This window comes from Ochlerotatus camptorhynchus, unplaced genomic scaffold (assembly GCF_037179485.1).
Source record: "Ochlerotatus camptorhynchus isolate MF236.1 unplaced genomic scaffold, CSIRO-AGI_Acam_v1.1 ptg000002l, whole genome shotgun sequence".
In the NCBI taxonomy this organism is placed as follows: domain Eukaryota; kingdom Metazoa; phylum Arthropoda; class Insecta; order Diptera; family Culicidae; genus Ochlerotatus; species Ochlerotatus camptorhynchus.
Window position 1 is genome coordinate 5,529,040 of NW_027040494.1, and position 25,977 is coordinate 5,555,016.

Below are 25,977 nucleotides of genomic sequence, written 5' to 3' on the forward strand. Positions count from 1 at the left end.
GTAAAAATGCGAGCTAGGGGATCAGCTAAAACAGCAACACAGCGGCAAAAAATGATTGCAGGTACACCATCAGGACCCGGTGAAACAGATTTCTTCAACTTCCTAACAGCTTTAACGACATACATATTGCTAACCACAAATGTACGCAAATCGATGAGACCCTCAGGAACATTGCAAGCCGCTCTTTCTACTTCATCTGCGTTGGCGGCTGAATCCGAAAAAAAAAACAGAACTGAAGTGGCGGGAAAATAGATCACACGATTCGAGCATAGAAGTAGACTCCAAATCGCCAAAAAATACGGATGAAGGAATATTCGACGATTTTCGCTTGGAGTTCACAAACTTCCAGAAGCTCTTGGGATTTCTACGTAAATTGGTCTGGACACGCAAGACATATGACTTGTATAGGGTTGAATTAAGCTTACGATAGGCGTTGCAAGCGCGATGAAAGTTGCGTTTCGTTTCAGAAGTTCGATGTCGGCGAAGTTTACGCTGCCAGGAATTTTTATCGCGTTTCAAAAGCCGCAGGCGAGGAGAACTCCAAGCAGGAGATATAGGAGGTTTTCGTCTTGGAGTGTTATCGGTGAGCCAATTGCAAATTATGTTGCAAAATTGTGCTGCCATATCGTTGACGTCATTTGTTGCCAGAATACTGCTCCAATCACAGCTCATCAGGAACTCGTTGAGCATGACGAAGTCGATTTTTGAGTAGTCGACCGTATGTTCACCTTGATTCGACATACATATTTAAATTAGACAATTGCCGTAAGATATTTTTTCGAGATATTCTTTTACCGTTGCACAGTGGGGCCAATCCGAACAATAATCATAAACTCAACTTTGAGTTTTCATACTTTTTATATTTTTTCTTTATTTTACTATGCTTGAACTTGCAGACGTACCAAATTTTGAGGTTAATCGGACAAAAATGAAGCTTCAAGAATTTTTTAAAGTTGCTATGGTAGGTAAATTTTGCAAGAAATCATGATTAAAAAAAAATCGTTTGAGGTTTGCCACGTATTAGGAGTTTTTAAATATCAATCATCTTTACATCTGAAGATGGTTTTTAATAGCAAATTTTCTCAGAAATTCATCGGAACACTTAGGTTTTTTGTAAATTTAAAGTTTTAAAAGTAACAAGCAGAAATATAAGAACATGATTTTTTTCTATATGCCAACTAAACTTTCACAGCGTCATGAACCACACCTATCCCATTTGGTATAGAATTTCATTTAGTTTTCGAAAAATATATCCTCTTTTTAAGCCGATTTGCACCAAGGTACATAACATATGTGGAACTCGATCATCAAAATCAACCCCACTTCAGTAATGTCAAGTGGTATAGAAAGACATCGATCTGTCAATTTGATTATAGGGTAGAGCGCTACTTCATCGTAATCGCCCATTTCCATTCTATCGATCAGAAAAGATCAATAATATCAATGATTTCACCGTCCACAAATCAATCATAGGTTTGTTCCGATGCGTTAGTTCATTAGCTACAACATAAATCCTGTTAGAACGCATTGTATGAATATTTACGCTCATTGTTCTCAAAACAAAAGAAGCGCTCCTAGCGAATCCCTTTTTTCTACGTTTATCCGTAGGACGAAAGAAATCTAATGGCGTTTCAATGCGTTTGGACGGAATTTAGAATCAAGAAGCAGTATTAGATTTTAAACAATATCTCAACAATTTGTGAATCTTTATCAAATCCAACGGTATGGAAAGGTGAATGAATTTAGAAGTCATTTTTGACAGAAATATTCCATTTTTTGTTTAAACTCGTTCAGAAAAGAGAGGTTAAGTGCGGGTTGTGCTTAGTAGGACGGAAATTAGATCGAAAACCCTAACCAGCTGTAAAATAAGAAAGAGAATCAAGCGGGTAGTCAATCCTATTAAAATAATTATACTCTGGTTTATAATTCTATCACTTCTTAACACTTCTGAACTTATGTCTTTTTTATCGTAAACTATTTACGTCCTTTATCTATAACTTTATAGCTGGATTTAACAAATTCAACACCTTGCTTCACACAGGAAAATATATTTTATCGTTTGCATTTAAAAAATTTGACATTTTTCGCTGATATTTTATGTAATGACCTGCAACCCAACGATAAATCCTGAAATGTCATTGTAAGCTACCATATGTTTACTGTTTACAGCCCAATTTTGAAAGCGATACGTATTGGTTTTATGTGATTATTCTAAATTTGCCCGTGAATATTTTTTTCAATTTTCTTTCTGTAAGTATAGATGAAGAATGTACGTACTATTTTTTGATAATCTTTTTCTAATTGTTTATAGCCAATTGCATCAACTTTAAATTTCATTTGGATTCGTAGTGGAAAAAATACGACCGCGCAAATTAGGAGTTTACTGCATATAATTTGAAGTCCAGAGAGAAGCAGAAAAATTTTAAAACAAGTGTCCCGGTTTATGCGGAAGATATGCAGTATTTTGAGGTGACCATCGTTCCATTCACAAAAATTTCTCAAGCAGCATGATAAATCAAATCAAGCGCTTCGATGCTTGTGATAACCAAAGATTCAACCATCCATATGTTTTTTTTCAATTGCGGCCAATTGAGAAAAAAAGCTCAAATCCCAACACAAAGATCTACTCCAATTATGTTGGTTTATGTTGGCAAAAAAGGTTATCTTCCATTTAATTCCACTTAATTAATTTGGGTATCTATGACAGATACGTATTTCAACTTCAATGTGCAGTCTTCATCAGTGTCATTCCCACTAAAGAACTTATCAAAATTTAACCCCCTTAAGTACTCATCCCCTAGCTAAAAAATTCAAGATCACAGGTATGAAAATGAAACTACAATGTGTTGAATCGGAACCTACCTAACTAATAAAAACCAAAGATTTAAGTAAACTAAAGGAGAAAAGTCTATGCAACTCTCTAATAAGGAAAAGATGAAAAAATTGATCAAACAGGCAAAGGAGGAGCTTAACAGGATCCTACAAACTATTTCGACCACTATGGCTTAGGTCCCTGACTGGGACTGCCATCTAGTCCTTTCATAGTTACCAGGAACGGCTATTTTTTCTAGCAACAATAAGCATTATTTACAAACGAAAGTAGTTGTTTGGATCTATTTTACGTAGGGTAAATGTACTAGTTTTGGCGCTTGTGATCCAGTTTTTGGCTTTAGGGTCTAAATCAAATTTGAAATAAATTTTCATGGTTTTAGGAAAAAACATGCAAAACCATAAGATCAAACCGTCAATCGAAAAAAAAAAAAGATGAAAATAATGCATGTGAAATTTAAGATAGGGTCAATTCTAGGACTACTAGTGCTCAAAACTAGCACACTCAACCTTGTTTATGTCTAGCTTTGTAAGAAAAAATCTACTTTTTTTTTCAATGCAAACGTTAGTTTCCATCAACAGAATATTTCGTGCTGAAATCATAACATTCATAAGCTGACTTACTAAAAGCACAGTGACCAATATTTCAACATACGACAGTCAAAATTTTAGTTACTCATTAAACGCAATCATCAAATCTTCGAATTGAATGTTTACATTCAATTATCTTAATTTCCGTAATAAAACCAATGTATTTCACCCAGGTCGAAGAGACGAAAAATATTGCATCTGTAAATAGGCAAAATTACTGTTTAATAACGATCTTGATTGGCTTCTGATCGACTTGAAAATAATAAGGCTTGTACTCGAAAAAAATACACCATTTTTATCCGTGTGTAACTTTTTTATCCGTGGGTAAAAATTTATGAAAATCTAGGTATAACTAGTTTGGAGTGAATTGTTTACATGTGCAAAATTTCATAACAATCGGTTCAGTGGTTATTGATGTGTCATCGAAACAAGAAGAAAATCGACGGAATCAAGGAAAATTCGACTGCGACCATGAGATGGATCGGAAAACAACTGGGAATCACCCATAAAACTGTGTCTCGGGTGGTAAAATCGTTCAAGGAGTCCCAGACGACCGAGCGGCGGGCTGGAAGTGGAAGAAAATCGAAGACAGCTGACCCTGTGAAGGCCCGGAAGGTGTTGGATTATTTCAAGCGTAATCCGAGCCTTTCGATTCGCGACGTGGCTCTGAAGGCAAAGTGTTCCGCCTGGTACGTTCAGCAAACCATGAAATGAGCTGGGTTTCGTGTATTCAAGGTCCGGAAGGCACCGAACTGGCGTGATCAACAAAACACGGTGGCCAAACCCCGCGCAAGGAAGCTGTATCGAGAGTGGTTAACGAAACCGATGTGTGTGGTTATGGATGACGAAACCTACATCAAGTCAGACGCAAAGCAGATACCGGGGCTGGAGTTCTACGTTGCCAAATCACGGTTTGATGTTCCGGAAGACATAAGGAAGAAGAAAGTGGACAAATTCGCCAAAAAATACTTGCTCTGGCAGGCCATATGCCAATGGGGTAAACTGAGTAAACCGTACATCACAATGGGTACCATCAACAGCGAAATTTACCGCACCGAGTGCCTCCAGAAGCGTCTGTTGCCCTTCCTGCGGTCCCACGGAGGCGAGACATTATTTTCGCCAGACCTGGAATCATGCCATTCATCGCGCGATCGACGATGGATTGGTACAGAGACAATAATGTTGTTTTTGTACCAAAAACCACCAACCCCCCAAATTCACCAGAGATTCGTCCGGTGGAAAGATTTTGGGTCATAATGAAGGCCAAAGTTCGAAAATCGTCCAAGGTTTTTAAGAACGAGCTGGAGTTTTTCCTTTTTATTTAATGTCAGTCTCTGTTCCGCAATCTAGTGCCAATCACCCACGGACATCGATTGCCATCCATTGACGGCAATCGAATGTACAGGAAGGCAGCTTCCACACCTGCGTAGGATTTCGCACCCATTCAACACACATGGGCCGGGACCAACGGCTTTACTTCCCTTCCGAAGGCAGACGTGACCAGAGATTTTTATTTCTCAGAAAAATCCCACCGACCTCGGCTGGGATTGAACCCAGACCCATTGGGGTGTTAGAAAGCAGTCACGCTTACCACTACACCACTGGTGCTGGCTACGAGCTGGAGTTGAAGAAAGCATGGATGAAAGTTACCAAAAAAGTCGGCTCCACCATTGCACAAAATGTAACGAGGGGTCTTAAGGGAAAGGTTCGGGCTTTCAGCGATGGAAAGGAAATTGAATAAAATAATTATGCCGATACATAATCCATATGTATTAGTTCATTCCCTGAAAGTTTCAAGTAAATCCTACTTAAAATAAATTTTTGGCGAACACTTTTGTCTGGTGCATTTTTTTTTCGAGTACAGGCCTAAGTGAAAAAAATGTTTGATAAGCCCCTGTAGAGCTCGTTAAAAATTTACAATTTCCAAATTGCTTTTTCGGTCTCTCTGTAACGCTTTACTCCTATGGTTAATTCTAATCAGCAAACGTCAGTCTGTGCGTGAAACATGGTGGACATTTCACTGCCGGTAATCGCAAGTCAGTCTCATCTGCATTTTTATCAATTTTGAGTAAGCATCATTATTCAGTTTATCTTTCTATGTTTTTTGAGATGTGCTATTGAAAAAAGGTGGTTTGTTCAAGAAAAATGAAAAACAATACCAAGACAAATAGTCCCACAGCGAAAAGTAACCGCAAGTCAGTCCCATTAGAAAACAATATTTAAAAATGTTAGACAGCACATCCCATCATGAGATTTGTCTCAAGAAAGATTTTGTCCACTTCCCCTAGGGTATCTGATGTGGCCAATATAGTTCTTACGATACTCAGTTTGGCCCCCAATGGATATAGCTTTGAATTATCATGTGATTTGATGCTTATGATGCTGTCAGATGTGAACACTCAGTGTCGATATCATGAAAATTTTATTTTGACAGATCGATGGCCAACTATACCAGTTATACCACTGAGGCAACACAAAAAGGGGTCATCTTTTAGTCAGTTATTTTGTATGGAGTTCCACATATGTTATGTGACCATGGTATCAAAGTTGATGATTTCTATAATATTTTTTTTTAAATGATACGCAAGTAATTTTGTCAAATATATTTGTAATACATCGTAGATTTTTTTTTATCCAGCATGACACTTCCACTGAACATCCAATGCTGAATTAGAATATGAAGGAAGAATGAATGTATAATGTTGTTTATGTAAAGTACGATGGAAAAAACTTAAATTTAAAAACAAACTATATTGTTTCTTTCCTTTGGATGAAGTGCCAAATTTACTTATCATTGCTCCCTGCCCTCCGCCTCCTGGCTACGCCCGTGGTAAACACTGATTAAAAAATGACTATCTAGACCAACAATTGAAATAGGTGGAACAACCAAACGTAGACAATGGCTTTAAACAGAATCAAAACACTCCCACGCAAACTAACAATGCCATTCGATAAAGGAGGTTTGCTCTATCAGATAGCGGTTTTAGATTGCTTGGATGTGCATTTATAGTTTGACAACGAAGTCATTCAGTAGTGTTTCTCGGAATTTAAATGCTCTCCAGTTGCTTTAATCAATGTTTAAGTTTCATGCAGCTGAAATGGGTTCCAAATCCTCTGGTGAGTTATGTTATGCAATGAAGTTATGTTTTGTTTACCATTTGTATTTTCCAACATTTAGAAATCGAGAAGTTCATTCGTGATCTGGTGAATTGCGATGCTGAAGCTACAATCAACCTGTTCTGGCGTGAATTCCACCGTTGCTGGCAGAAAAGTCAACGCAAATTGGACCGATTCATGCTAGTTAGTCATGAATGGCTCGAAGATGTTGTAGTTTTCCAAGGACCCTCTTCTTCATCCGCTATCACCGGCCAGCAAACGAGTTCGACGATAGTTGTGATCGTAGCAAACGCCGTAAGACCGAACTTCTGCGCAAGAGCAATAGTTCAGGTGAGCTACTTTTTGCTGAGTTGGTTGAAAATGCTAACATGAAGCTTTAGTGTGATAATTTATTAGCTAGAGAATGATCTTTAGAAGAGGGCAGGTGGATAGTTCCGTTAGAGTACGGCAGTATGAAAATTGAATAGAAGTTGAAAATGAGCGAAGGGCCATTAATCCAACAGTTTTTAAAGATGGACGCACATCTTTTGCCTAACCCGTACGATGTACGCGGAGACTTGAAGTATGTCTCCAAGTCTACAGGCAAAAAATGTGCGTCCCTCTTTTGCTCATAAACTGACTGCGGCTGTGGAATAGTTCTAGCGACGTTTTCATCACTACCTATTTAAAGCCCCACACACCATCGACTGGAAATGCTCTCGCAACGTGGGGCTTTAGATAGTGATGCAAACGTCGCTAGAACTATTCTACAGCCGCAGTCAGTTTATGAGCAAAAGAAGGACGCAAATTTTTTGCCTGTAGACTTGGAGACATACTTCAAGTCTCCGCGTACATCGTACGGGTTAGGCAAAAGATGTGCGTCTATCTTTAAAAACTGTCGCATTAATCGTTCCGTGCGAAGAGCATGAAAATTTGAAGTGGTTATCAAACCTTTTCTTTCTTGTTGGAATTTTGTCTGCATAGTGGATCACTCTGGAGATGAGTTTTACGGATACGGTTGTGTCTAAAGTTTGCTCTCTGTTTTGTGCGTGCTTTCGTCTTCATAGTTTTCGGCTACATTTGCCGGATTAGCGCTGGCACTCTGCCTCCCAGACGGTTATACGTGTGTGGTGGATTGGTGGTTTTCTCGCTTTCCGAGAAGTTTTAGAATCGAGAAAGAAAAAATGATTCATCATGTTTGCAAAATTGCAAGCATCAGAAGATTTGGCGCTATCTGCGTGGTTTGATTTTATCTCCCGGACTAAAGATTTGTGGCATCGCGAGTGAAAAATTTTAATTTCAGTTTATTTACGCGGTGATGAGAACGGCGCTGATCTATTGTTAGGGTCAGTGTTGGGAAAATATCAAAAAATCAAATCTCATCAATGCTCAAGATCACGCTTGATTTTCGTAGACAAAAATCAACAAGCATACAGCTGCGGTTGATTTTGCAAGCTGTGATATCGCAGCTCGGAATATCAAGCTAACTAAACTCACCAGCTGCAAATCTCAACAAACTGTGGTGAGATTGAGTTTAATGATTTTTGCTTTACACCCGAACGCAAACGAAATTTGCATAACGGCTGGCAGCAGTCACTTCTTGTCTGTCATCGGTGAACAGTAAAAAGAGATAGCATACTTACTATACTTTCTCTTTCTAAGAAAATGATGTGCAACGGAATGATTTTTGTGTCTAGTCAACTCTCCGGTTGATTTTTGCACGTTGTGAATAGTCTCGCAATATCAAAGGAGCTTGTAAAAGCAATATCAAGCGTGATATTTTGTTCCAGTATCACGCGTGATATTGAGAGCGTATGAGAGCGGAAAAATATAATTTGATTGATGATTTTGCCAACCCTGGTTAGGGTTTTGCGATGTGCATTGCTTTTGTGCACAGAGTGACTTAAAGAAGAAAAGTGATATTTGGTTGTTGCGTGGTTGGAGCTGCTGGAGGACGAATTGTTTAGGGATGACTAGAGAAAAATATGCGTGGAAGCATCGGGAATGCGCTCCCGGGTGTAGTGATTTGGTGAATACGTTCCAGTTGAAGATTGTTGAAAAGTGTATTTGTGGTGATGCAAATTATGGTTTAGATGACGCATGGCTTCAAACATTTTGTGTATCCAAATAAAACATGTAACATACTAAATACGCACAGGGCATCGTCTGCTGACCATTGCCACGGGTATATCGTGGGAGTCCCAGGTACCCGGTTCAAGCTTTAGTTGGCGGCGGTGGCTCTTCTTGTGATGTTTTGCTGTACCTGTTGTGGACATCTAGTGCATCCTGTTCCCTTAACTTGTTGAGGACACCCTGTCTTGCCTCAAAAGTTACCCTTTTTGAAGTACTAGTCTTCACAACATAAAGGGCACCATTACGGAGCATGAGATTTGATCAAATTATTCACAGTTCTACTTGTCCAACACCCCCGGCTCGGTGAGGGATAGAGGATGACACACATACACACATATAATGGATCATTCTAATCATCCATGAGCATAACAAATTGATTGCTAAAATATATTTCATCAGAAGGGGGTCAAGAGATTGAAGAAAGTTTCTTCAAATCGACTTCCAAGTAGATTACTGTAAGAATCCAGTGGCGCCGGTGGTGTAGTGGTAAGCGTGATTGCTTCTCACCCCAGCAGGGCTGGGTTCAATCCCAGTCGGTGCCGCCGGGATGTTCTGAGGCATAACATCTCTGATCACGTCTTCCTTCGGAAGGGAAGTAAAGCCGTTGGTCCCCGGTTCATGAGTTTGATGGGTCGATAGGTAGGGTCCAGGTGTGGGAGCTGCCTCCCTGGCGTCGGTAGCATTGGTGCTCAGCACGGAAAACAAGATCGACGGAAAACAAATCAAGGAAAAAAAATACTATAAGAATCCGAAGGATCAAAGACAAATTTTCCAAAACGATATCGAAGTAGGTTTACCTCGGGTAGGGTCAAAACAAGGATCGATGAGGAATAAGAATCGAACAAAGTAGAACATTTGCGGGTAATATTTAGCACGGCGAATGCTGTTCACATTTGTTGTAGCTTTAGGTGGTAGTAACACTTCCTTCAGCAAAAAGCAAATAGATTCACACGGCAATAGAGCACGATGTGAACTTGCCTACCTTCCGCACTAATTATAGCTATTATGTGCTTATTATTAGTGTGTGTCACGTCATCATTTTTTTTTCATATATTATTAGGTATTTACACCTTAACGCTTTTTGGTCATTCGTGACTTATCTGAGGGTGAGATTTGACTTTCACTTGGTTCTGGTAATTATAGTAAGATTCGTAAATTGCTCCAATAGGTCTGCATACATATGGGAAATGGCTCTAATGTTGGCCTATGGATCTAATATTGGGCCCATTGCTTAAAATCAGCTAGTTATCAATTTTATTTAGATTATCGCGTCATTGGGACGGTACTAAGAGATATTTTTTGTCGCTATTAAATATTTAGTCGATTACTGATTGGGCCCACATTAGGAGCATTTAGACCGACATTACATCCATTTCCCCTATTTGCTAAATTTAGTATAGTAAGAATTTTTGTCAAGTTTTTAGAAAAATTGCATCGTTTCTAGAATCCACCGACACCTCAATCCATGATTCAGTTTAATAGCGACCTAAGCTTTGACCAGCATAAATTTTGGAATCAGTGAATTGCAGGCATCTAAATAAACATGATTGGTGCGGTGAACCATCTTATTTAAAAACATATTACTGTACTTTTACTGCTTACATACTAAACCAGTTCAGTACAAACAACAGCATTCAGAATGACAAAACGTTTTATTCTCTTTACTACATGGCTACCTATCACATATCAAATCCTGACAAACGTGTAGAAAGGGATAACAGACCACCTATTATCTGCATTGTATAGTTGTCCAGAGGTAAATTTTTGCAGGGATAAAATGGTATCTCGATTTGCATTACTTTTGAGTCGTCGTGGCTTTAGAGATGTTGTTTAGAATGCTTATTTATAGAATTTAAGTATTTTTTTTTGTAAAATTAATTAGTTATTTCATTGAAAAATTAGTCGAACTCGATTATTTGCAATTGATATAATTCACTTTCATCGTCAATTTCTTGCAAACGACCATTCAATCACTCACCAGCATCGGACAGTGAATCCAACCCTAAATGGTGAATGATGGAATTGTAGTTTGAGATAAATCGACGATGGAATTGGAAACATGTCAACTCCCAAGTAACAATTTAAGCTGCAGATAAGCTTGTACAGGTTAAAAATTGCCTTATGCAGCAAATTTGTGCCTGTATAAGCTGGTCTGAAGCTAATATTGTTGGGCTGCGTATAATCGAGTCCGAACTGTAGTATGTTTTGGAAAGTAAATAGATGTTTGAGAGCAATTCTTTTGATCATTTTTAAGATGAACTTTACAGAATTATGGATTTATTGGATGCTATAATGCTATTTTGTACTTGTAAAATGCATGAATAGATGAGGACGGCCCCGGAGAAGTGATTATCGTGCATATCTCTTACGTCAAAGTCACGAGTTCAAATCTCATACCCGGATAATTCACTAATGACCCAAATGTGTTAAAGTGACTTGATATTAAACGTATCAAGATAAACTTTATAATGTAATACAGGCCATAATGCGAACGAAGATTAAGTTACAAGAAGAGGTTGAAACGAATGTGTTTTACACATAAACCTGTCAATTTCGCTTTCAGAGAGTCACAATCAGCAATTTTATGATTCGTAAGCGGTCATTTTGACTGAGTGCTCACGAATCATAAAATAGTTAATTGTGATGCTCTGAAAGCGAAATTGACAGGTTTTATGTGATAAACACATTCTTTTCAACCTCTTCTTGTAACATAAACTTCGTTCACATTATGGCTTGTATTACATTATAAAGTCTATCTTGATACGTTTAATATCAATTTACTCTGTATCACGTAATACAGATTGCATTGTGAACGGAGTATAACAAGTACAAATTACCATTATAGCTTCCAATGAATCACTTATTCAGAAAAACATGAATCGTGGTAATTTTGATTTCTGAGCAATTTACCATTTCGCCATTGACTTCTATGACCGACTTCCTGCTGGTATGAACTCTCTCAGATTCCGTTTTTTGTTTGTAAGAAATAAATATATGTGACTGATTGACCCTTTTCACACGTTTGTCAGGAAACATCGACCAAACCAAGAAACGATCAACGTTCCTATTCAAACAATTCGGTCTCTTTTCTAATCTTCAACTTAGTACCGCTGCTTCTTCAAGCTGACGTAGCTATCACCTCCATGTTGATGGGCGCTCTTGCCAGACTTGACCGGCACAATTGGCACCGGTTCATGCACCTTTGGAGCTGGGCCATGTCCGCCAACTTTCGTGACCTGGATCTGGATTCCACCGTGAGCATCGGATTCATACTCAACAAGGCGATGGCCACCATCGGCTTCATCCAGGGTGTACTGTCCCTTTACGTGGTCTCCGTCGCGATGCTCCCACTGGGTCTTGTGGTCACCGGTGTGGCCATCCTTTACTCCATATTCGAACTTGTACTGTGCGGGGTGATGGGCCTCCTTTTCTTCATGATATTCCGGTTCAGCCACCGGCTTGTAAGGCAGGGCCGCGGCAAGAGCAGCCAAACAGGCAACGGCTACGATGATCTGCAAATTAAGCGAAACGAGATCGAAATGATAAACAATCAAATTTAATTTATTGGATTGCTTCGCTTTCCTACCTTGTACATTTCGGACCAACGGGTGGATTTTTTGCTTCTATTGATGAGGCTGATCGGATGCTGTGAGTAGACTGATGATGGGTACCGATGATCCGTGAATATTTATAGCAGCTTTGAGTTGAACGATAATTATGATCTTATTATTTGGTTCCATTTCGCCAAAGCCATCGCAATTTGACTCCACATGTGATGTTAATGTTGCATCGTGTGTTTGTGTTTGTGTGTAATGAGCTTGAGATATTTGATCCGACATTTCACCGCTAACGTAGTGCATTTCGTTTGCCAGCTTTGCACGGGTGTTGTCTTCTTTGAATGAAGCCCTCTAGAGAGCAACAACTTGCCAAGTGGAAGTGATTGACTGTAACAATAACATCCTAGTTTGGAAACAGTTTAGGTGGTTTGATTTGAGGAAGAAATGTTGATTCACACTTTCCGCTTTTTGTGTAAGATAAACACAAACTTGTTAGAAAAGCTTCCTGATTAAAAGTATCAATTATTGTCACTTAAACTTATCAACTTTGATTTTTGTGATGAGCTGAAATAATTTACAGAAGCTAAATGCTGGGTAAATGAAAAATTGTAAATACGACGCAGCATGAAACGAGTGTCCGTTCCATTTGATCAAGATATTACTTGGAAGCTTAGACCACAGATAAAAGTTAGTTTTCACTAGTAGACATATACAATTAACATCATTGTTAGGAGCAGGCATGGAAAATCATTTGCATTCATTTCATGCATTCATTTACATTCATTTGCCTCTAACTTTTTTCAACAACCGAATTCCGCAAAATAGTGTAAAAAGTTTTAGTAGGTTTTGTTATTAGCTACAATTTTTGTAAACAATTCAAATCCGTATCTCTTATGCATGATGAACCAGAGTGAACAGAATGCACTACTGTTTTTAAGTGAATGTATTTTACATTTACTGAAAAACGGTAACATGTTCTACCCGCTCTAATTCGTGATGCATAAGAGATACAGATTTGAGTTACGGGCAAAAGTTGTAGCTAATAACAAAACTTACTAAAGCTCTGTACATCATTTTGCAGAATGCTGTTGATGAAAAAGTTAGAAGCAAATGAATGTAAATGAATGCATGAAATGAATGTAAATGATTGTCCATGCCTGGTTAGGAGCCACTAAAGACCCAGTTAATGTTTAGGTAAAGTGTGACAAAGTATATGTAGATCAACCCAAGAGAACTTTAGCAACTTGATTTAAAGAATATGTGACGGAGGTTATTAAGGTCAAAAAGCAAGAGGAAACAATATGATTTAAAATCAAAGGTTGCAGAACACATCTTCACAGAGGACCACCAACTATCGATGGAGGACATCACGATTTTACAAACCGTAACTACACCATGGAAATTGGATGTTGCAGAGAGTCTCAAGATCAACAAACAATGAAATTCAACTTTACTCAACAGGGATCAAGGAAACGGACACAAATGGCTTTTCAAGTTATTACCTAGGACACACCAAAGTAACATTTTAAGTTGTATTAAATACTACAAAGCTACAATAAAACAACATTCATAAAACCCAGGGCAAGGCTGTTTTGCCATTGATGCATCCACCAAAACCTCATTAAGACTAAAATCTGTCTAGTTGGCCCACCCTGCAGAAGGTTCTGAAAGATGTATTCTCGGAGCTCTTCAAGATTGATTTACGCGCCAAATCGAATCGAAGCTGGCAGCACCCTCTCAGATTTCAATAAAATTTTCTGGATGTGTAGACTTTGACTAAATAAGCCACTTTGCATACTCTGTTTTTCCAAAATTTATCTAGACTAACATTTGAGAATGGCCAAACTTTTTCTGCCGATTTTTTTCAAAAAAATATTATGGAAAAATGACAACTCCAACAAAAATATGTTGTATGAATGACTTTTAGGAAATTGACCAAATTATTGAAAAAAAATACTGGAAAAAATTTCATTTGTGATCTACACTAAAAAAAATCGATTTTTAAAATTTAAAGTTGATTTAATAAAAATGGCCATGTTTGATTTGGATGAAACTTTGCCTCAAGATAGGTAATTGTGTTTACTACCATCCGTCCATACATTGCAAGATGGGCACTTTTAAGGAAAAAAAAGTTTTTCTTACAAAAACTTTTTCATGTTTGAACTGATTTTTTAAACGTACCATTTTTACACAAAACTAAACCAGTGAAGCTCAAAATCATCTCAGAACCCAATGAAGCTCCATTTGAGTTTCAATTTTGTCTAATCAGCAACTAATCACTTAGATTAATCGAGAATTCCATATGAAAAGGGCTTATATCATTAGAAAATAATATAATTGATTATATTGTCTACTACTGAGGCAAAATCCGATACTCCTACAGCAACTTAGAATTCTTAGCTCAAATTATCCATAAAAATAAGCTATGAATAAAATTTAAATTGAGATCTTCTTTCGAATCAACAACGATTTGGGAAGTCAACGTATCGCATCATAATTCTATATGCCCTTCTGTTATTTATACCTAAACCATTAACATTATATACCTACCACTTCATTCTACCTATGAGCACTATAAAACTAAGTTTGTTAGTTAGGGAATTTTTTGATGACAATGATATTAGTAGACCTATGCCTGGAACAAATGATTTTGTTACCGAGTTTAGAAATGGACGAAAAGAACACGTTCAAAAACGCCTGTTAATGATGTCCCTCAAAGAAGCGTACATGATTTTTGTTGATAAATATAAAGATATTAATATTGGTTTCACTGTATTTACACAATTGCGACCAAAACATTGCATTTTGCTTGATTCTACTGGTATACATAATGTATGTATTTGTACAATTCATGAAAATGTAAAATTAATGATCAACAGTTTAAGAATTATGTCACAGGATGCAATAATAGAAAAGTGCTTTGTAATATTTCTACTAGAACAACTGATTGCTTTTTCCGTGCTTGCGAAAAGTGTACTTCCAATGAACATATTGAAGAGGAACTTACTTTGCTATTAGAATCAAATGACAAACAAGATGTTGTGTTTCAACAGTGGCTGAATACTGATCGTTGTAATTTGGAAACGATTATCAAGCCTTGTTGGCCATCCCTAGTTGGCTGCGCATCTCCACAATCCAGCAGGCCCCTCGTTTGATCGAGCGAAGGCAAGCGCTGCTAACAGGTCCCGATCAGCTGTGTTCACTCCAGTGATGGACAAGTTCGCAAAAAATCACTATGACTCGCGAACTTTTCCCTTGGAGAACTTCGTGAAATATCGCGAACTTTTCCAACACTGGTTCACTCTTTGCAATATTGTTGCAATTCCGTGAATACCGGGTTGGCGTCACTGGGGGCATACGGGAAATGTTTCACCAGATCCTTATGCGGTTGGAAGATCAACAGTGTCTGCGGTTCTTCTGGACGGACAAGACTGGCAGAATCCAGGTCTACGTAATGAATGTAATGTCATTCGGCGCTAGCTGCTGCCCAGTATGTAAAAAATATTAACGTGGACCGGTTTGCTGGAGAGTTTCCTGAGGCAGCTGATGTTATAAAGAAGCGGCATTACGTGAACGATGCGATGTTTAGCACCGAGACGCCTGAGCATGCCATTCACCTTGCGCAAGAGGTTCGGCAAGTACATTCTGCAGGTGGCTTCGAAATACGCAACTGGGTGAGCAACTCACGCCAGGTGTTAAACGCGCTGAACGAAAGCAGTACTACGGAGAAGAACATGGATATGTCGATGGGACCGATGGCTACGGAGAAAGTGCTAGGGATGTGGTGGTGCACAACAGCCGACGAATTTGTGTACAAAATTGGATGGAATCGCTACAATCCCGATCTGCTCGCCGGTCGTTGTCGACCCACAAAACGTCAGATGCTCCAAGTCCTCATGACTATCTTCGACCCCCTTGGACTGATTTCTCACCTCCTGATGTGTTTGAAAATTCTTCTTCAAGAAGTGTGGCGTGCGGGAGTTCAATGGGACGAAGAAATCAGCGATTCTTTGTACGAGAAGTGGGCCAGATGGTTGAAAGTGTTGCCGCAGGTGGAAAGCGTCAGAATTCCACGGTGTCTTCGATCTTCGGTGATCCCCAGTGATTGTATAGCCGCCACCATGTTCCTCCGTTTCGAACACAATGGTGTCATCTGCTGCTCTTTAGTTGCAGCCAAGACAAGGGTGGCCCCCTTGAAGTTCCACTCCATCCCACGACTGGAACTGCAAGCAGCTCTCATTGGAGCTAGATTAGCAAGGTCGGTTACGCAAACCCTTCAGACTACGATACATCGTGAATTCTTCTGGGCCGATTCTCGTGACGTGCTCAGCTGGATAAATTCGGATCATCGACGATACAGCACGTACGTGGCACATCGTGTAAGCAAAATACTCGACGTTACAGAAGCGGAAGATTGGTTTTGGGTACCGTCAAAACTAAACGTTGCAGATGATGGTACCAAGTGGGATACGCAACCTGATCTTACTCCCGAATCCAGGTGGTTCAGAGGTCCCGATTTTCTCTACCGTAGCGAATCGGATTGGCCGAAAGTCTCGTCAAAGTCATATCCTACAGACAACGAGTTGTGACCCTCCTTCATGGCACATCTCTCCTTGTCCGATCCTATGATTATCGTCTCAAAATTCTCTAGCTGGAAGAAACTCATCAATGTGGTTGCTTATGTTCACCGTTTTGCCGGAAACTGCCGTCGTAGGAGTACAAACAACCCAGCTGAAAATGGACCACTATCTAGAGACGAACTGTATGCTGCTGAAGGTTTTCTGTTTCGCCTAGCTCAACTAGAAGGTTATGCCGATGAAGTAGCCTTCTTCTTGAACAACCGCAGTGATACACCAGATAGAACCCTTCCTAAACGAGCCGTTTATACAAGCTGTCACCCTGGTTAGACGATCGCAGGGTAATGCGAATGCGGAGTAGAATAGCCGCATGCCAGTACGCCACCGAAGAAACAAAGAACCCAGTGATCCTTCCTAACGACCACCCTGTAACCTCCCTGTTAATCACCCACTACCACGAAAAATTCCACCATCAAAATCACGGAGCCATAGTGAACGAACTTCGTCAAAAGTACGTCATTCCTCGCATTCGCGTTCAGTATGCAGCGACAAGGAAGGGCTGCCAGCGGTGCAAAAACGAATCCTCGATTCCACAACCTCCAATCATGGCGGACCTCCCAGCGGAACGGCTAGCTGCTTTCACATGCCCTTTCACTCATGTAGGCGTCGACTACTTCGGTCCCATGGAAGTTGTTATCGGAAGAAGAACGGAGAAAAGATGGGGAATGATCGTCACCTGTCTTACGACACGGGCGATCCATATAGAATTGGCCAACTCACTAAGCACCAGCTCATGTATAATTGCTCTTAGAAGTTTCATGGGCCGACGCGGAACTCCAAGAACTATTCGGAGCGACCGGGGTACCAATTTCATTGGCGCCAGCCGTGAACTCAAGAACCTGCAAGAAGCAGTCGACTACGAACAGGTTATGAAGGAATTCATAACCACGGAGACGAGCTGGACCTTCAACCCACCTCTGGCTCCCCATATGGGTGGCAGTTGGGAGCGACTAATCTGGAGCCTGAAGAAAAATCTGATGGCCATCTGTCGCTCAAGGAAGCCATCCGAAGAAGTGCTGAGAAGCCTACTCACGGAAGTTGAGAGCACGCTGAACTCCCGACCACTCACTCACGTGCCTATCGATAACGAGTCGTCACCAGCACTCACACCGAACCACTTTCTTCTGGGGTCGTCCGATGGCTCGAAACCGTTTACCTCGCTGGATGACAGTGGCACCCTTCTCAAACAAAACTGGCGTACATCACAAGCGCTGGCAAATCAATTTTGGAAGCGCTGGCTATCAGACTATCTCCCGGACAGTACAAGACGGACGAAATGGTTCGTCGATTCGAAGCCGATTGACCGAGGCGACGTAGTGATCATCGTAGACTCCAACCTGCCCCGGAATTCCTGGCCGAAAGGTAGAGTCATCGCAACGCAACCAGGCAAAGATGGTCGAATCAGGTCAGCTACAGTAAGGACATCGACTGGCTTATACGATCGCCCTGTGACCAAACTGGCGGTCCTGGATGTTCGACGCGGAGAGGAGCAAGCCGACCAGACGTCCGGCTTACCTGGGGGAGTGTTGGCCATCCCTAGTTGGCTGCGCATCTCCACAATCCAGCAGGCCCCTCGTTTGATCGAGCGAAGGCAACCCTGGCATGCGATCGCCTGTGACGGATAACTGACAATGAGAATGTGGTAGGTCTATCATCGATCAGGGTAAGTGTCAGTTAACCAAAAACAAAGGCCATATAGCCAAGTAAATCTAAAAGGCCGTGCGGTATAAGATTGTGCTTAATACTAAATAATAGTTTATTCTTACATTACTACCTAATCTAGTGAGTATAATTAAATAAATTGAACCTATAACTATCCTAAACCTGAATTAATAGCTTCTAGGGTACTACTGCTAAATAGAGCTACTATCTAACCTAAAAACTAGCCTACAGAGTTGGAATCGCGGTAAGAAAATAAATAAAATAGAATTTCTTCAAAATCTAAACGATACAAACATTACAGCTAGTCGCATTCTACTCTCAAAAACAGCTAAAATCAAACAACTACAGAAAGGGGACTAAACGTGAGTAAAAATGAAACACTTACTACAAATCAAATTTACAGTTAGAGCTTACACCGATAATGATCGCATACATGCAAATAAAATTACTATAGAATACACTTATAGATATATACAAAACACATTATAACTTAAACTATGTAACCTATTTACAGGAAAATTATAATATCTCTACGAATTCCTATACTCTGGGTTCTGGTATTACATTTGCGGAAGAAATCCCCTGTCCACCTGTTGCCTCTCGCAACAAGCCTGTTGATGGATTTGTTCCGTATCTCATTGATAAAAATTACCAAACTTATAACGCATGACTTTATTTACAAACAACAGTCATCTTTTCTACGAAATAAAAAATGAATCATTAAAAGAAGGCGAAACTCTAGCAATTTGTGATTTTTCTGAAAATTATTCATTCATTATCCAAAACTCTGCTCAAGGATATCACTGGAATAATTCTCAAGCAACAATACATCCATTTGAAGTTTATTATAAGAAAGACAATAAACTTAAAAATGTTAGCTTCATTATCATATCAGAAGTAATGACTCACGATACAGTTGCAGTACAGTTGTTCATCTCAAAAATGATAGATTTTATTAAATAATCGATAGATTTTTCTACAATTACTTTTATGTCAGATGGGGCAGCATCACAATACAAAAATAAGAAAAACTTTACTAGTGTGTGTAGATTTCAGTCAAAGCATGGATTAGAAGCAGAATGGCATTTTTTTGCAACGTCTCATGGAAAAGGTCCCTGTGATGCCATTGGTGGCACTCTCAAGCGAATGGCAAAGAGAGCTAGTCTTGCTCGAGATTATGGAAACACCACAACAACTCCACGAGAATTATATAACTGGGCAGTTGAACAAACAGATAAAAATATCACAAAACTACGTTTCGAGTACATATCCACTGAACAGTACATCGAAATGTCAGAAGAACTCGAAGAACTATATAACAGCACTAAGACAATATCTAGCACAAAGTAATTCCACAGTGTTGTGCCTATATCTTTTGACAAAGTAGCGGCAAAAAGGTATTCTAATTCAGAAGATGAACCAAAAATATTTAACTTGTTTGAAAAAAGGAAAAAATAGCATGTATGAAAATAGATTTAAAACATTGAAAATATATAAATAAATGATATATGAAAAATATTGTCTTTTTTCTCTCACATATTATCACATATTATAGACAACAGAATAAGGGAATGATATTTTTATTGACAAGGTCTACATGTCCAAATAGTTTTATTGAACTCTGAGAGGGTGCTGCCAATTCCAAATACGATTTGGCGAGAAATGCATCATGAGCCCCTTTCATATGAAATTCTCGATTAATCAAAGTGAACTTAAGTGCTGATTAGACAAAATTGAATCGCAAATTGAGCTTCATTGGATTCTGAAATGATTTTGAGCTTCACTGGTTTAGTTTTGTGTGAAAATGGCAAATCAAAACAAAAAATCAGTTCAGACATGAAAAAGTTTTTGTAAGAAAAACTTTTTTTTCTTAAAAGTGCCCATCTCGCGATGTATGGACGGTTGTTTGTAAACATAATTACCTATATTGAGGCAAAGTTTCATCCAAATCAAACATGGGCCTTTTTTTTAAATCGACTTTAAATTTTAAAAATCGATTTTTTTCAGTGTAGGTCTCAAATGAAATTTTTTCCAGTATTTTTTTCGATAAAAGTCATCCATACAATACATTTTTGTAGGAGTTGTCATTTTTCCATAATATTTTTTTGAAAAAAATCGGCAGAAAAAGTTTGGCCCTTCTCAAATGTTAGTCTAGATAAATTTTGGAAAAACTAAGTATGCAAAGTGGCATATTTAGTCAAGGTCTACACATCCAGAATGTTTCATTGAAATCTGAGAGGGTGCTGCCAGCTCCGAATACGATTTGGCGCGAAATGCGTCTTACTGCAAGAAAGTTATATGACGAAAGCATTGAGAACCATTTGAAAACGGTATTTAAGCTACAGTAACAGCTATAAACCCTTTCTTGAGCTGTTTTCCCTAGCTGCTTGCTAAATCCACTAGACAAGCATCAATCAAGATAGAAAAGAATTCATAATTACCATCCAATCTTATCAAAATAACTAAAATAAAAACTAATTCCTTTGGTTTGTTTTCCGTCGCACACCTGGACCCTACCTATCGACCCATCAACTCATGAATCGGGGACCAACGGCTTTACTTCCCTTCCGAAGGAAGTCGTGATCAGAGATGGCCCAAAATTATCTAAAAAGTTCTCATGAAGTGGCCTAGTTTTAGGTGTCATATTAAATCTTATGTGAAATGTACGTGAAAATACCGAAAAAAATTAGTCCGCCCTTGGAAAACGTCGATTTTACTAAGCAAAGATATAAAGATTTTCGTATTTTAAATTTTTGCTTATGGACCAAAATAAATTTATATCCAAAGAAGTGTATATTGAAAATCGAAGATAATGGAAAACCATCAAAATAATTGTATGTAATAATTGTAATCAAAACGTTCGTGGAATGAGGACTAAAATCTACTTGTTTTTCTAAGCTGTTGCGGAGGTTGATTATGATTTAATCGTACTGACGGAAACGGGACTGAATGACCGGATCTATGCATCGCAACTTCGGATCACTTTATTCCTTCTTAATGGAGATTCACCCTACGGACATAGCTGAAAGTCGCTGAGTGTTCAAGAGTAGCCCAAATTGGAAGAAAGGTGGGCAATGAGTGCATTCCACTCTATCATTATTCTACGCATACGATCAGGATTAAGGGAACACCAACTACCAACACATCACAGAAGACCATAGATCCACAACAGGAGCGTTATGAGAAACATTAATTCTCTAGCTTACCATATGAAGGTCACATGAAGATCGGCTTCGTCTCTACAATATATTGAACACGAAAAAATCCAGACACATTGAAAACGCTATGGGTCAACCATAAATGCTTCCACTGGATTTGGTGTATTTAATCAATTTCATAGTGCCTCCTATAAACTGCAAAACCATGCTCCGTATACGTTGCGGAGCTCGCAGCTATATTGTACGCAGTAGAGCGAATTGCCTCACTACCTTCTGACTATTATTTCATTTTTACGGATAGTCTTAGCTCATTGGAGGCTATTCGTTCAATGAGGCCGATGAAGCACTCTTCGTATGTCCTGCCTGAAATACGATCTAAACTGAGTGCTTTATCTAACTTCTCCTATACTATCACCTTAGTTTGGTTCCCATCTCATTGCTCAATTCCGGGTAATGAGAAACCGGCCTCGTTGGCTAAGGTGGGCGCTATGGAAGGCGATTTTTTGAGCGACAAATCGCCTTCAACGAATTTTTCTCCATTGCTCGTCAGCAAGTCCTCATCAGTTGGCAACAAAAATGGAATGATGGTGAATTGGGAAGATGGTTACATTCTATTCTCCCGCGACTTTATACGCGTTATATCAAGACTTATGTCAAATCACTGCTCGTTAGACTCGCACTTCTATCGAATTGGGCTCTCAGGCAGCAATTTATGTGCGTGTGGCAGTGGTTATCACGATATCGAGCATGTTGTTTGGTCGTGTACTTTACACCGTGTTGCCAGATCTGAGTTATCCACATCCCTCAGGGCCCGAGGAAAACAACCCGCGATACCCGTTATAGATGTCTTGGCGAGCCAAGATCTCGACTATTTGAATTTAATTTATGTGTTTTTAAATCGGATAGATCTGAGGATTTAGTAGTTTGTGCCATCTTGTGTTCTCCCAAGTTGTTAGCTGCCTATCGGTGTACCCCCATGTATGTTTTTTTTCATTAGAGTGTCACTTAGTTCGAGATCAAGAGCACATTGCTCTCTAAATCTTGTGTTCACAATCCCTACCCTGCCATCTATTTGTTACAATTTGTTACCCCTAACCTCGAGATAGCCGCGAGTAATCGGCCACCGCTTTACTAACGATAGTTTTAAATAATGTTGTAATCTAATCAATGAATATTGGCGCCTGAAAACGCTGCCATTAAGGCATTTTTTGAGTAAAATTACACTGGATCAAGCTAAGAGTGTATAGAATCACAGTAGACATTGGTTGTCAGAATAAGTTCATTTGTTTACATCATGGCTTCACCAGAGCAAGCACGTCGCGATTCGATCCTGCACGCTCGAAACAAAAATTTCGGTCTATCTTCTCTTGACAGTTTTCCATCAAATTCCTGGGCAGGAATTTTATACCTTGGTTGACCGGAAGAGTACCTCGGAAGAATTTAAAATCAAAAAGAAGTCGAAATTACCCACAAAGTTCCTTGTATGGCAAGCAATCTGCAGTTGTGGGCTTAAAAGCGAAACATTCGTTACTTCTGGGACCATGAACCAGCAAATTTACGAGGAGGAGTATCTACGGAACTAGACTACTGCATTTTCTGGAGCAACATAAGGTGGTTTTGGCCGGACTTGGCAAGCTGCCACTACTCAAATTCCACTAGAGCGGGAATGGCATCACAGCGGTTCCCAAGAAGATGAATCCAGTCAATATTCCAGAACTAAGGAATACAAGTCAATTGTGAAGCACATACTGAAGAAAAAGGGTGGAACTGCAATTGACCTGAAGGATTTCAAACGGTAATGGAATTTGCCATCCAAACAAGTGGGAATAGGACTCGTGCAAAAGATCATGGGCCGTGTACGAAGAAATGTTCGAGAAATGGCTTATGGTAAGAAGGAAGACTGAAACAATGGTCTTACAATAAGCATAATACTTACTAATGTATAGCTGTTACATGGAACTATGAAAAATAAAACGCATTTTAAAATCCCAACAAGATTTTCGTGTCCGAATTTTTCGTGTTCAACCTTATGTAATGTAGGAGAAATGGCTCTAATGTTGGCCTATGGATCTAAGATTGGGCCCATCGCTAAAAATCTGCTATTTATCAATTTTATCTAGATGAACGCGTCATTGGAACGGACTTATGGATATTTTTGGTCGCTATTGAAAATGTAGTAGATTGATGAATTTATGTATGAGCCTATATTAGGGACATTTAGGCTGACATTAAATCCATTTCCCCTATGATACGTTTGTAATTAAATTGAAAATCAGAAGTATTTGTGTTGAAACAAATGCCTATGTTACAAATCATCCCTCGGAGATTGGAAAACCTGAGAAGTTCCTAATATGTATTGGGAGTCACAATAACACGCATAGCACGATAGTGTAGTGACTCTGCATCCAAAGACAACGAATGTCTGTAGAAAGGCATTATCCAACACTAGGAATCACCGTTCTTCACATTGTCACACTGTCAAATCAGATTCACATATTTGATTGATTTATAACACTTGAACTTTCAGAGCTGATCAAGAATGTTAGGTTCTCAAGTAACCCTCTTTAAAATAATAATGCTTGATGATTTTTTTTATCAATCCTATAAATTCAAGAGTGAATGCTGAATTCATTTAAAAAGCAGCATGCTTCCATAGCAGCTATTAACAATGGAAGAACTATCCGTTTTATAAACTATCCGGCCAAAAACTGGAGCGCATGTATGGTCAATGAAGAAACAACTGATGCTGAAACTGGTGCTGAAACAAGAAGTTTAAAATAAATTCTTACCATTATTTTGATGCAAATTTTACAGATTCGACATCATTTTACCATTCAGAATGCTTTAAACTTCAATTCTATGATTTAAGTTTACACACGTCATTCAGGTTGCGAAAACTAAATATGCTTACTAACTAGTGTCGAAACTGCCTCACTTCCGTACACACTTTAAATGGTTTGTGGACAGTCAGTTTTTAACAAAATGGGTTGAAATTTTGGAAGGAAGATCAGGACCCGATCTGGAACCGTTTGAGCACAGCGGAGCGAATAGTTCGTATTTTGCATCACTCTACTGGTCACTCTTCCACAGCAGGAAATGAATGGGCAAATGCACTAGCACGTACTGGCACGTTTCTTGATTTCACAGGACCTGAGCCAGCTATTCCGATATTTGCACGATGGGTGAAGCAAAAGATCCAATTCCTGTATGGACCCGGTAAATGTTCAAATGTTTTTGAAAAAAAAACACTTTAACACATCTTAGGTCATTTGTGACCTGTCCGGGGGTAAGATTTGATCTCATGACCTTCAACCAGGGGTTGAAACAGTTGACATTTTTAACTACACTCACTTCGTTGTCGTGCGCGACAGTCTGTTTGTATTTGTACTCTCGTGCTCTACAGTCGTCTCTCTTACACAACACAGACGGTAGAACAACATTCTAGCAAAAAGAAAATTATAAAATAACTATCATATTACATGTGTGATTTTGTTCTAATTCCTCAATTTGGTGTAAATCAAACCATTTCTGATCAGAAATGTTATTACTAGGACATCGTTGCTTGCTATTTTTAGAATTAACACAAGCACAACATCAGTAGCTCTTATGATGAGAAAAACTATAATATATACATTCGTGACGGTCTTCGGCGACAGTTCCGTATGACAGAGCCTATCATATGGCATTTACAACGGCGCCGGTGGTGTAGTGGTAAGCGTGATTACCTCTCACCCCAGAAGGCCTGGGTTCAATCCCAGTCGGCGCCGCCGGGATGTTCTGAGGCATAACATCTCTGATCACGCCTTCCTTCGGATGGGAAGTAAAGCCGTTGGTCCCCGGTTCATGAGTTGATGGGTCGATAGGTAGGGTCCAGGTGTGGGAGCTGCCTCCTGGCACGTCGGTAGCATTGGTGCTCAGCACGGAAAACAAGATCGACGGAAAAAACAAACCAAAGGAAAAAAAAAAAAAAATCATGTGACATTTTAGTTTGGTACTGTAATTTGATAGCTTGTTTTGCAAGTGTCGGAAACAAAGGCAGTCGATTATCACAGAAAATGCGTCGACTACGATGACCGCTTACAAGGCTGCCTTGAGCATTAAAGACATTGATTACGCTCGGTCTGTCCCCAGCAATTGTACAGTGCCAGTCACATAACAAATCAATGTAAATAAACAGGTGCTGTAAAAAAATCATCTTTGCACGTACAAAATGGATAGCAATTTGAAATTTTGAGGCAGAAGTAAGCAATAATGCATAAATCTAATGATGTTAGATTGCTTTTGATAAAACAAACCTCGAAATATCAAATTTGT

At 39.2% G+C, this 25,977-nt stretch overlaps 1 protein-coding gene across 1 annotated transcript; it reads right to left on the bottom strand.

The window, feature by feature from the left end:
- Positions 1–11,743: 11,743 nt before the first annotated feature.
- LOC135707539 (cuticle protein 7-like) lies at positions 11,744–12,294 on the bottom strand. Its single transcript, XM_065229422.1, has 2 exons — positions 12,236–12,294; positions 11,744–12,161 (listed from the first exon to the last, which is right to left on the bottom strand). The coding sequence occupies exons 1-2, from the start codon at positions 12,242–12,244 to the stop codon at positions 11,751–11,753; spliced, it is 420 nt and encodes a 139-aa protein (XP_065085494.1). The 5' UTR covers positions 12,245–12,294; the 3' UTR covers positions 11,744–11,750.
- Positions 12,295–25,977: the final 13,683 nt, after the last annotated feature.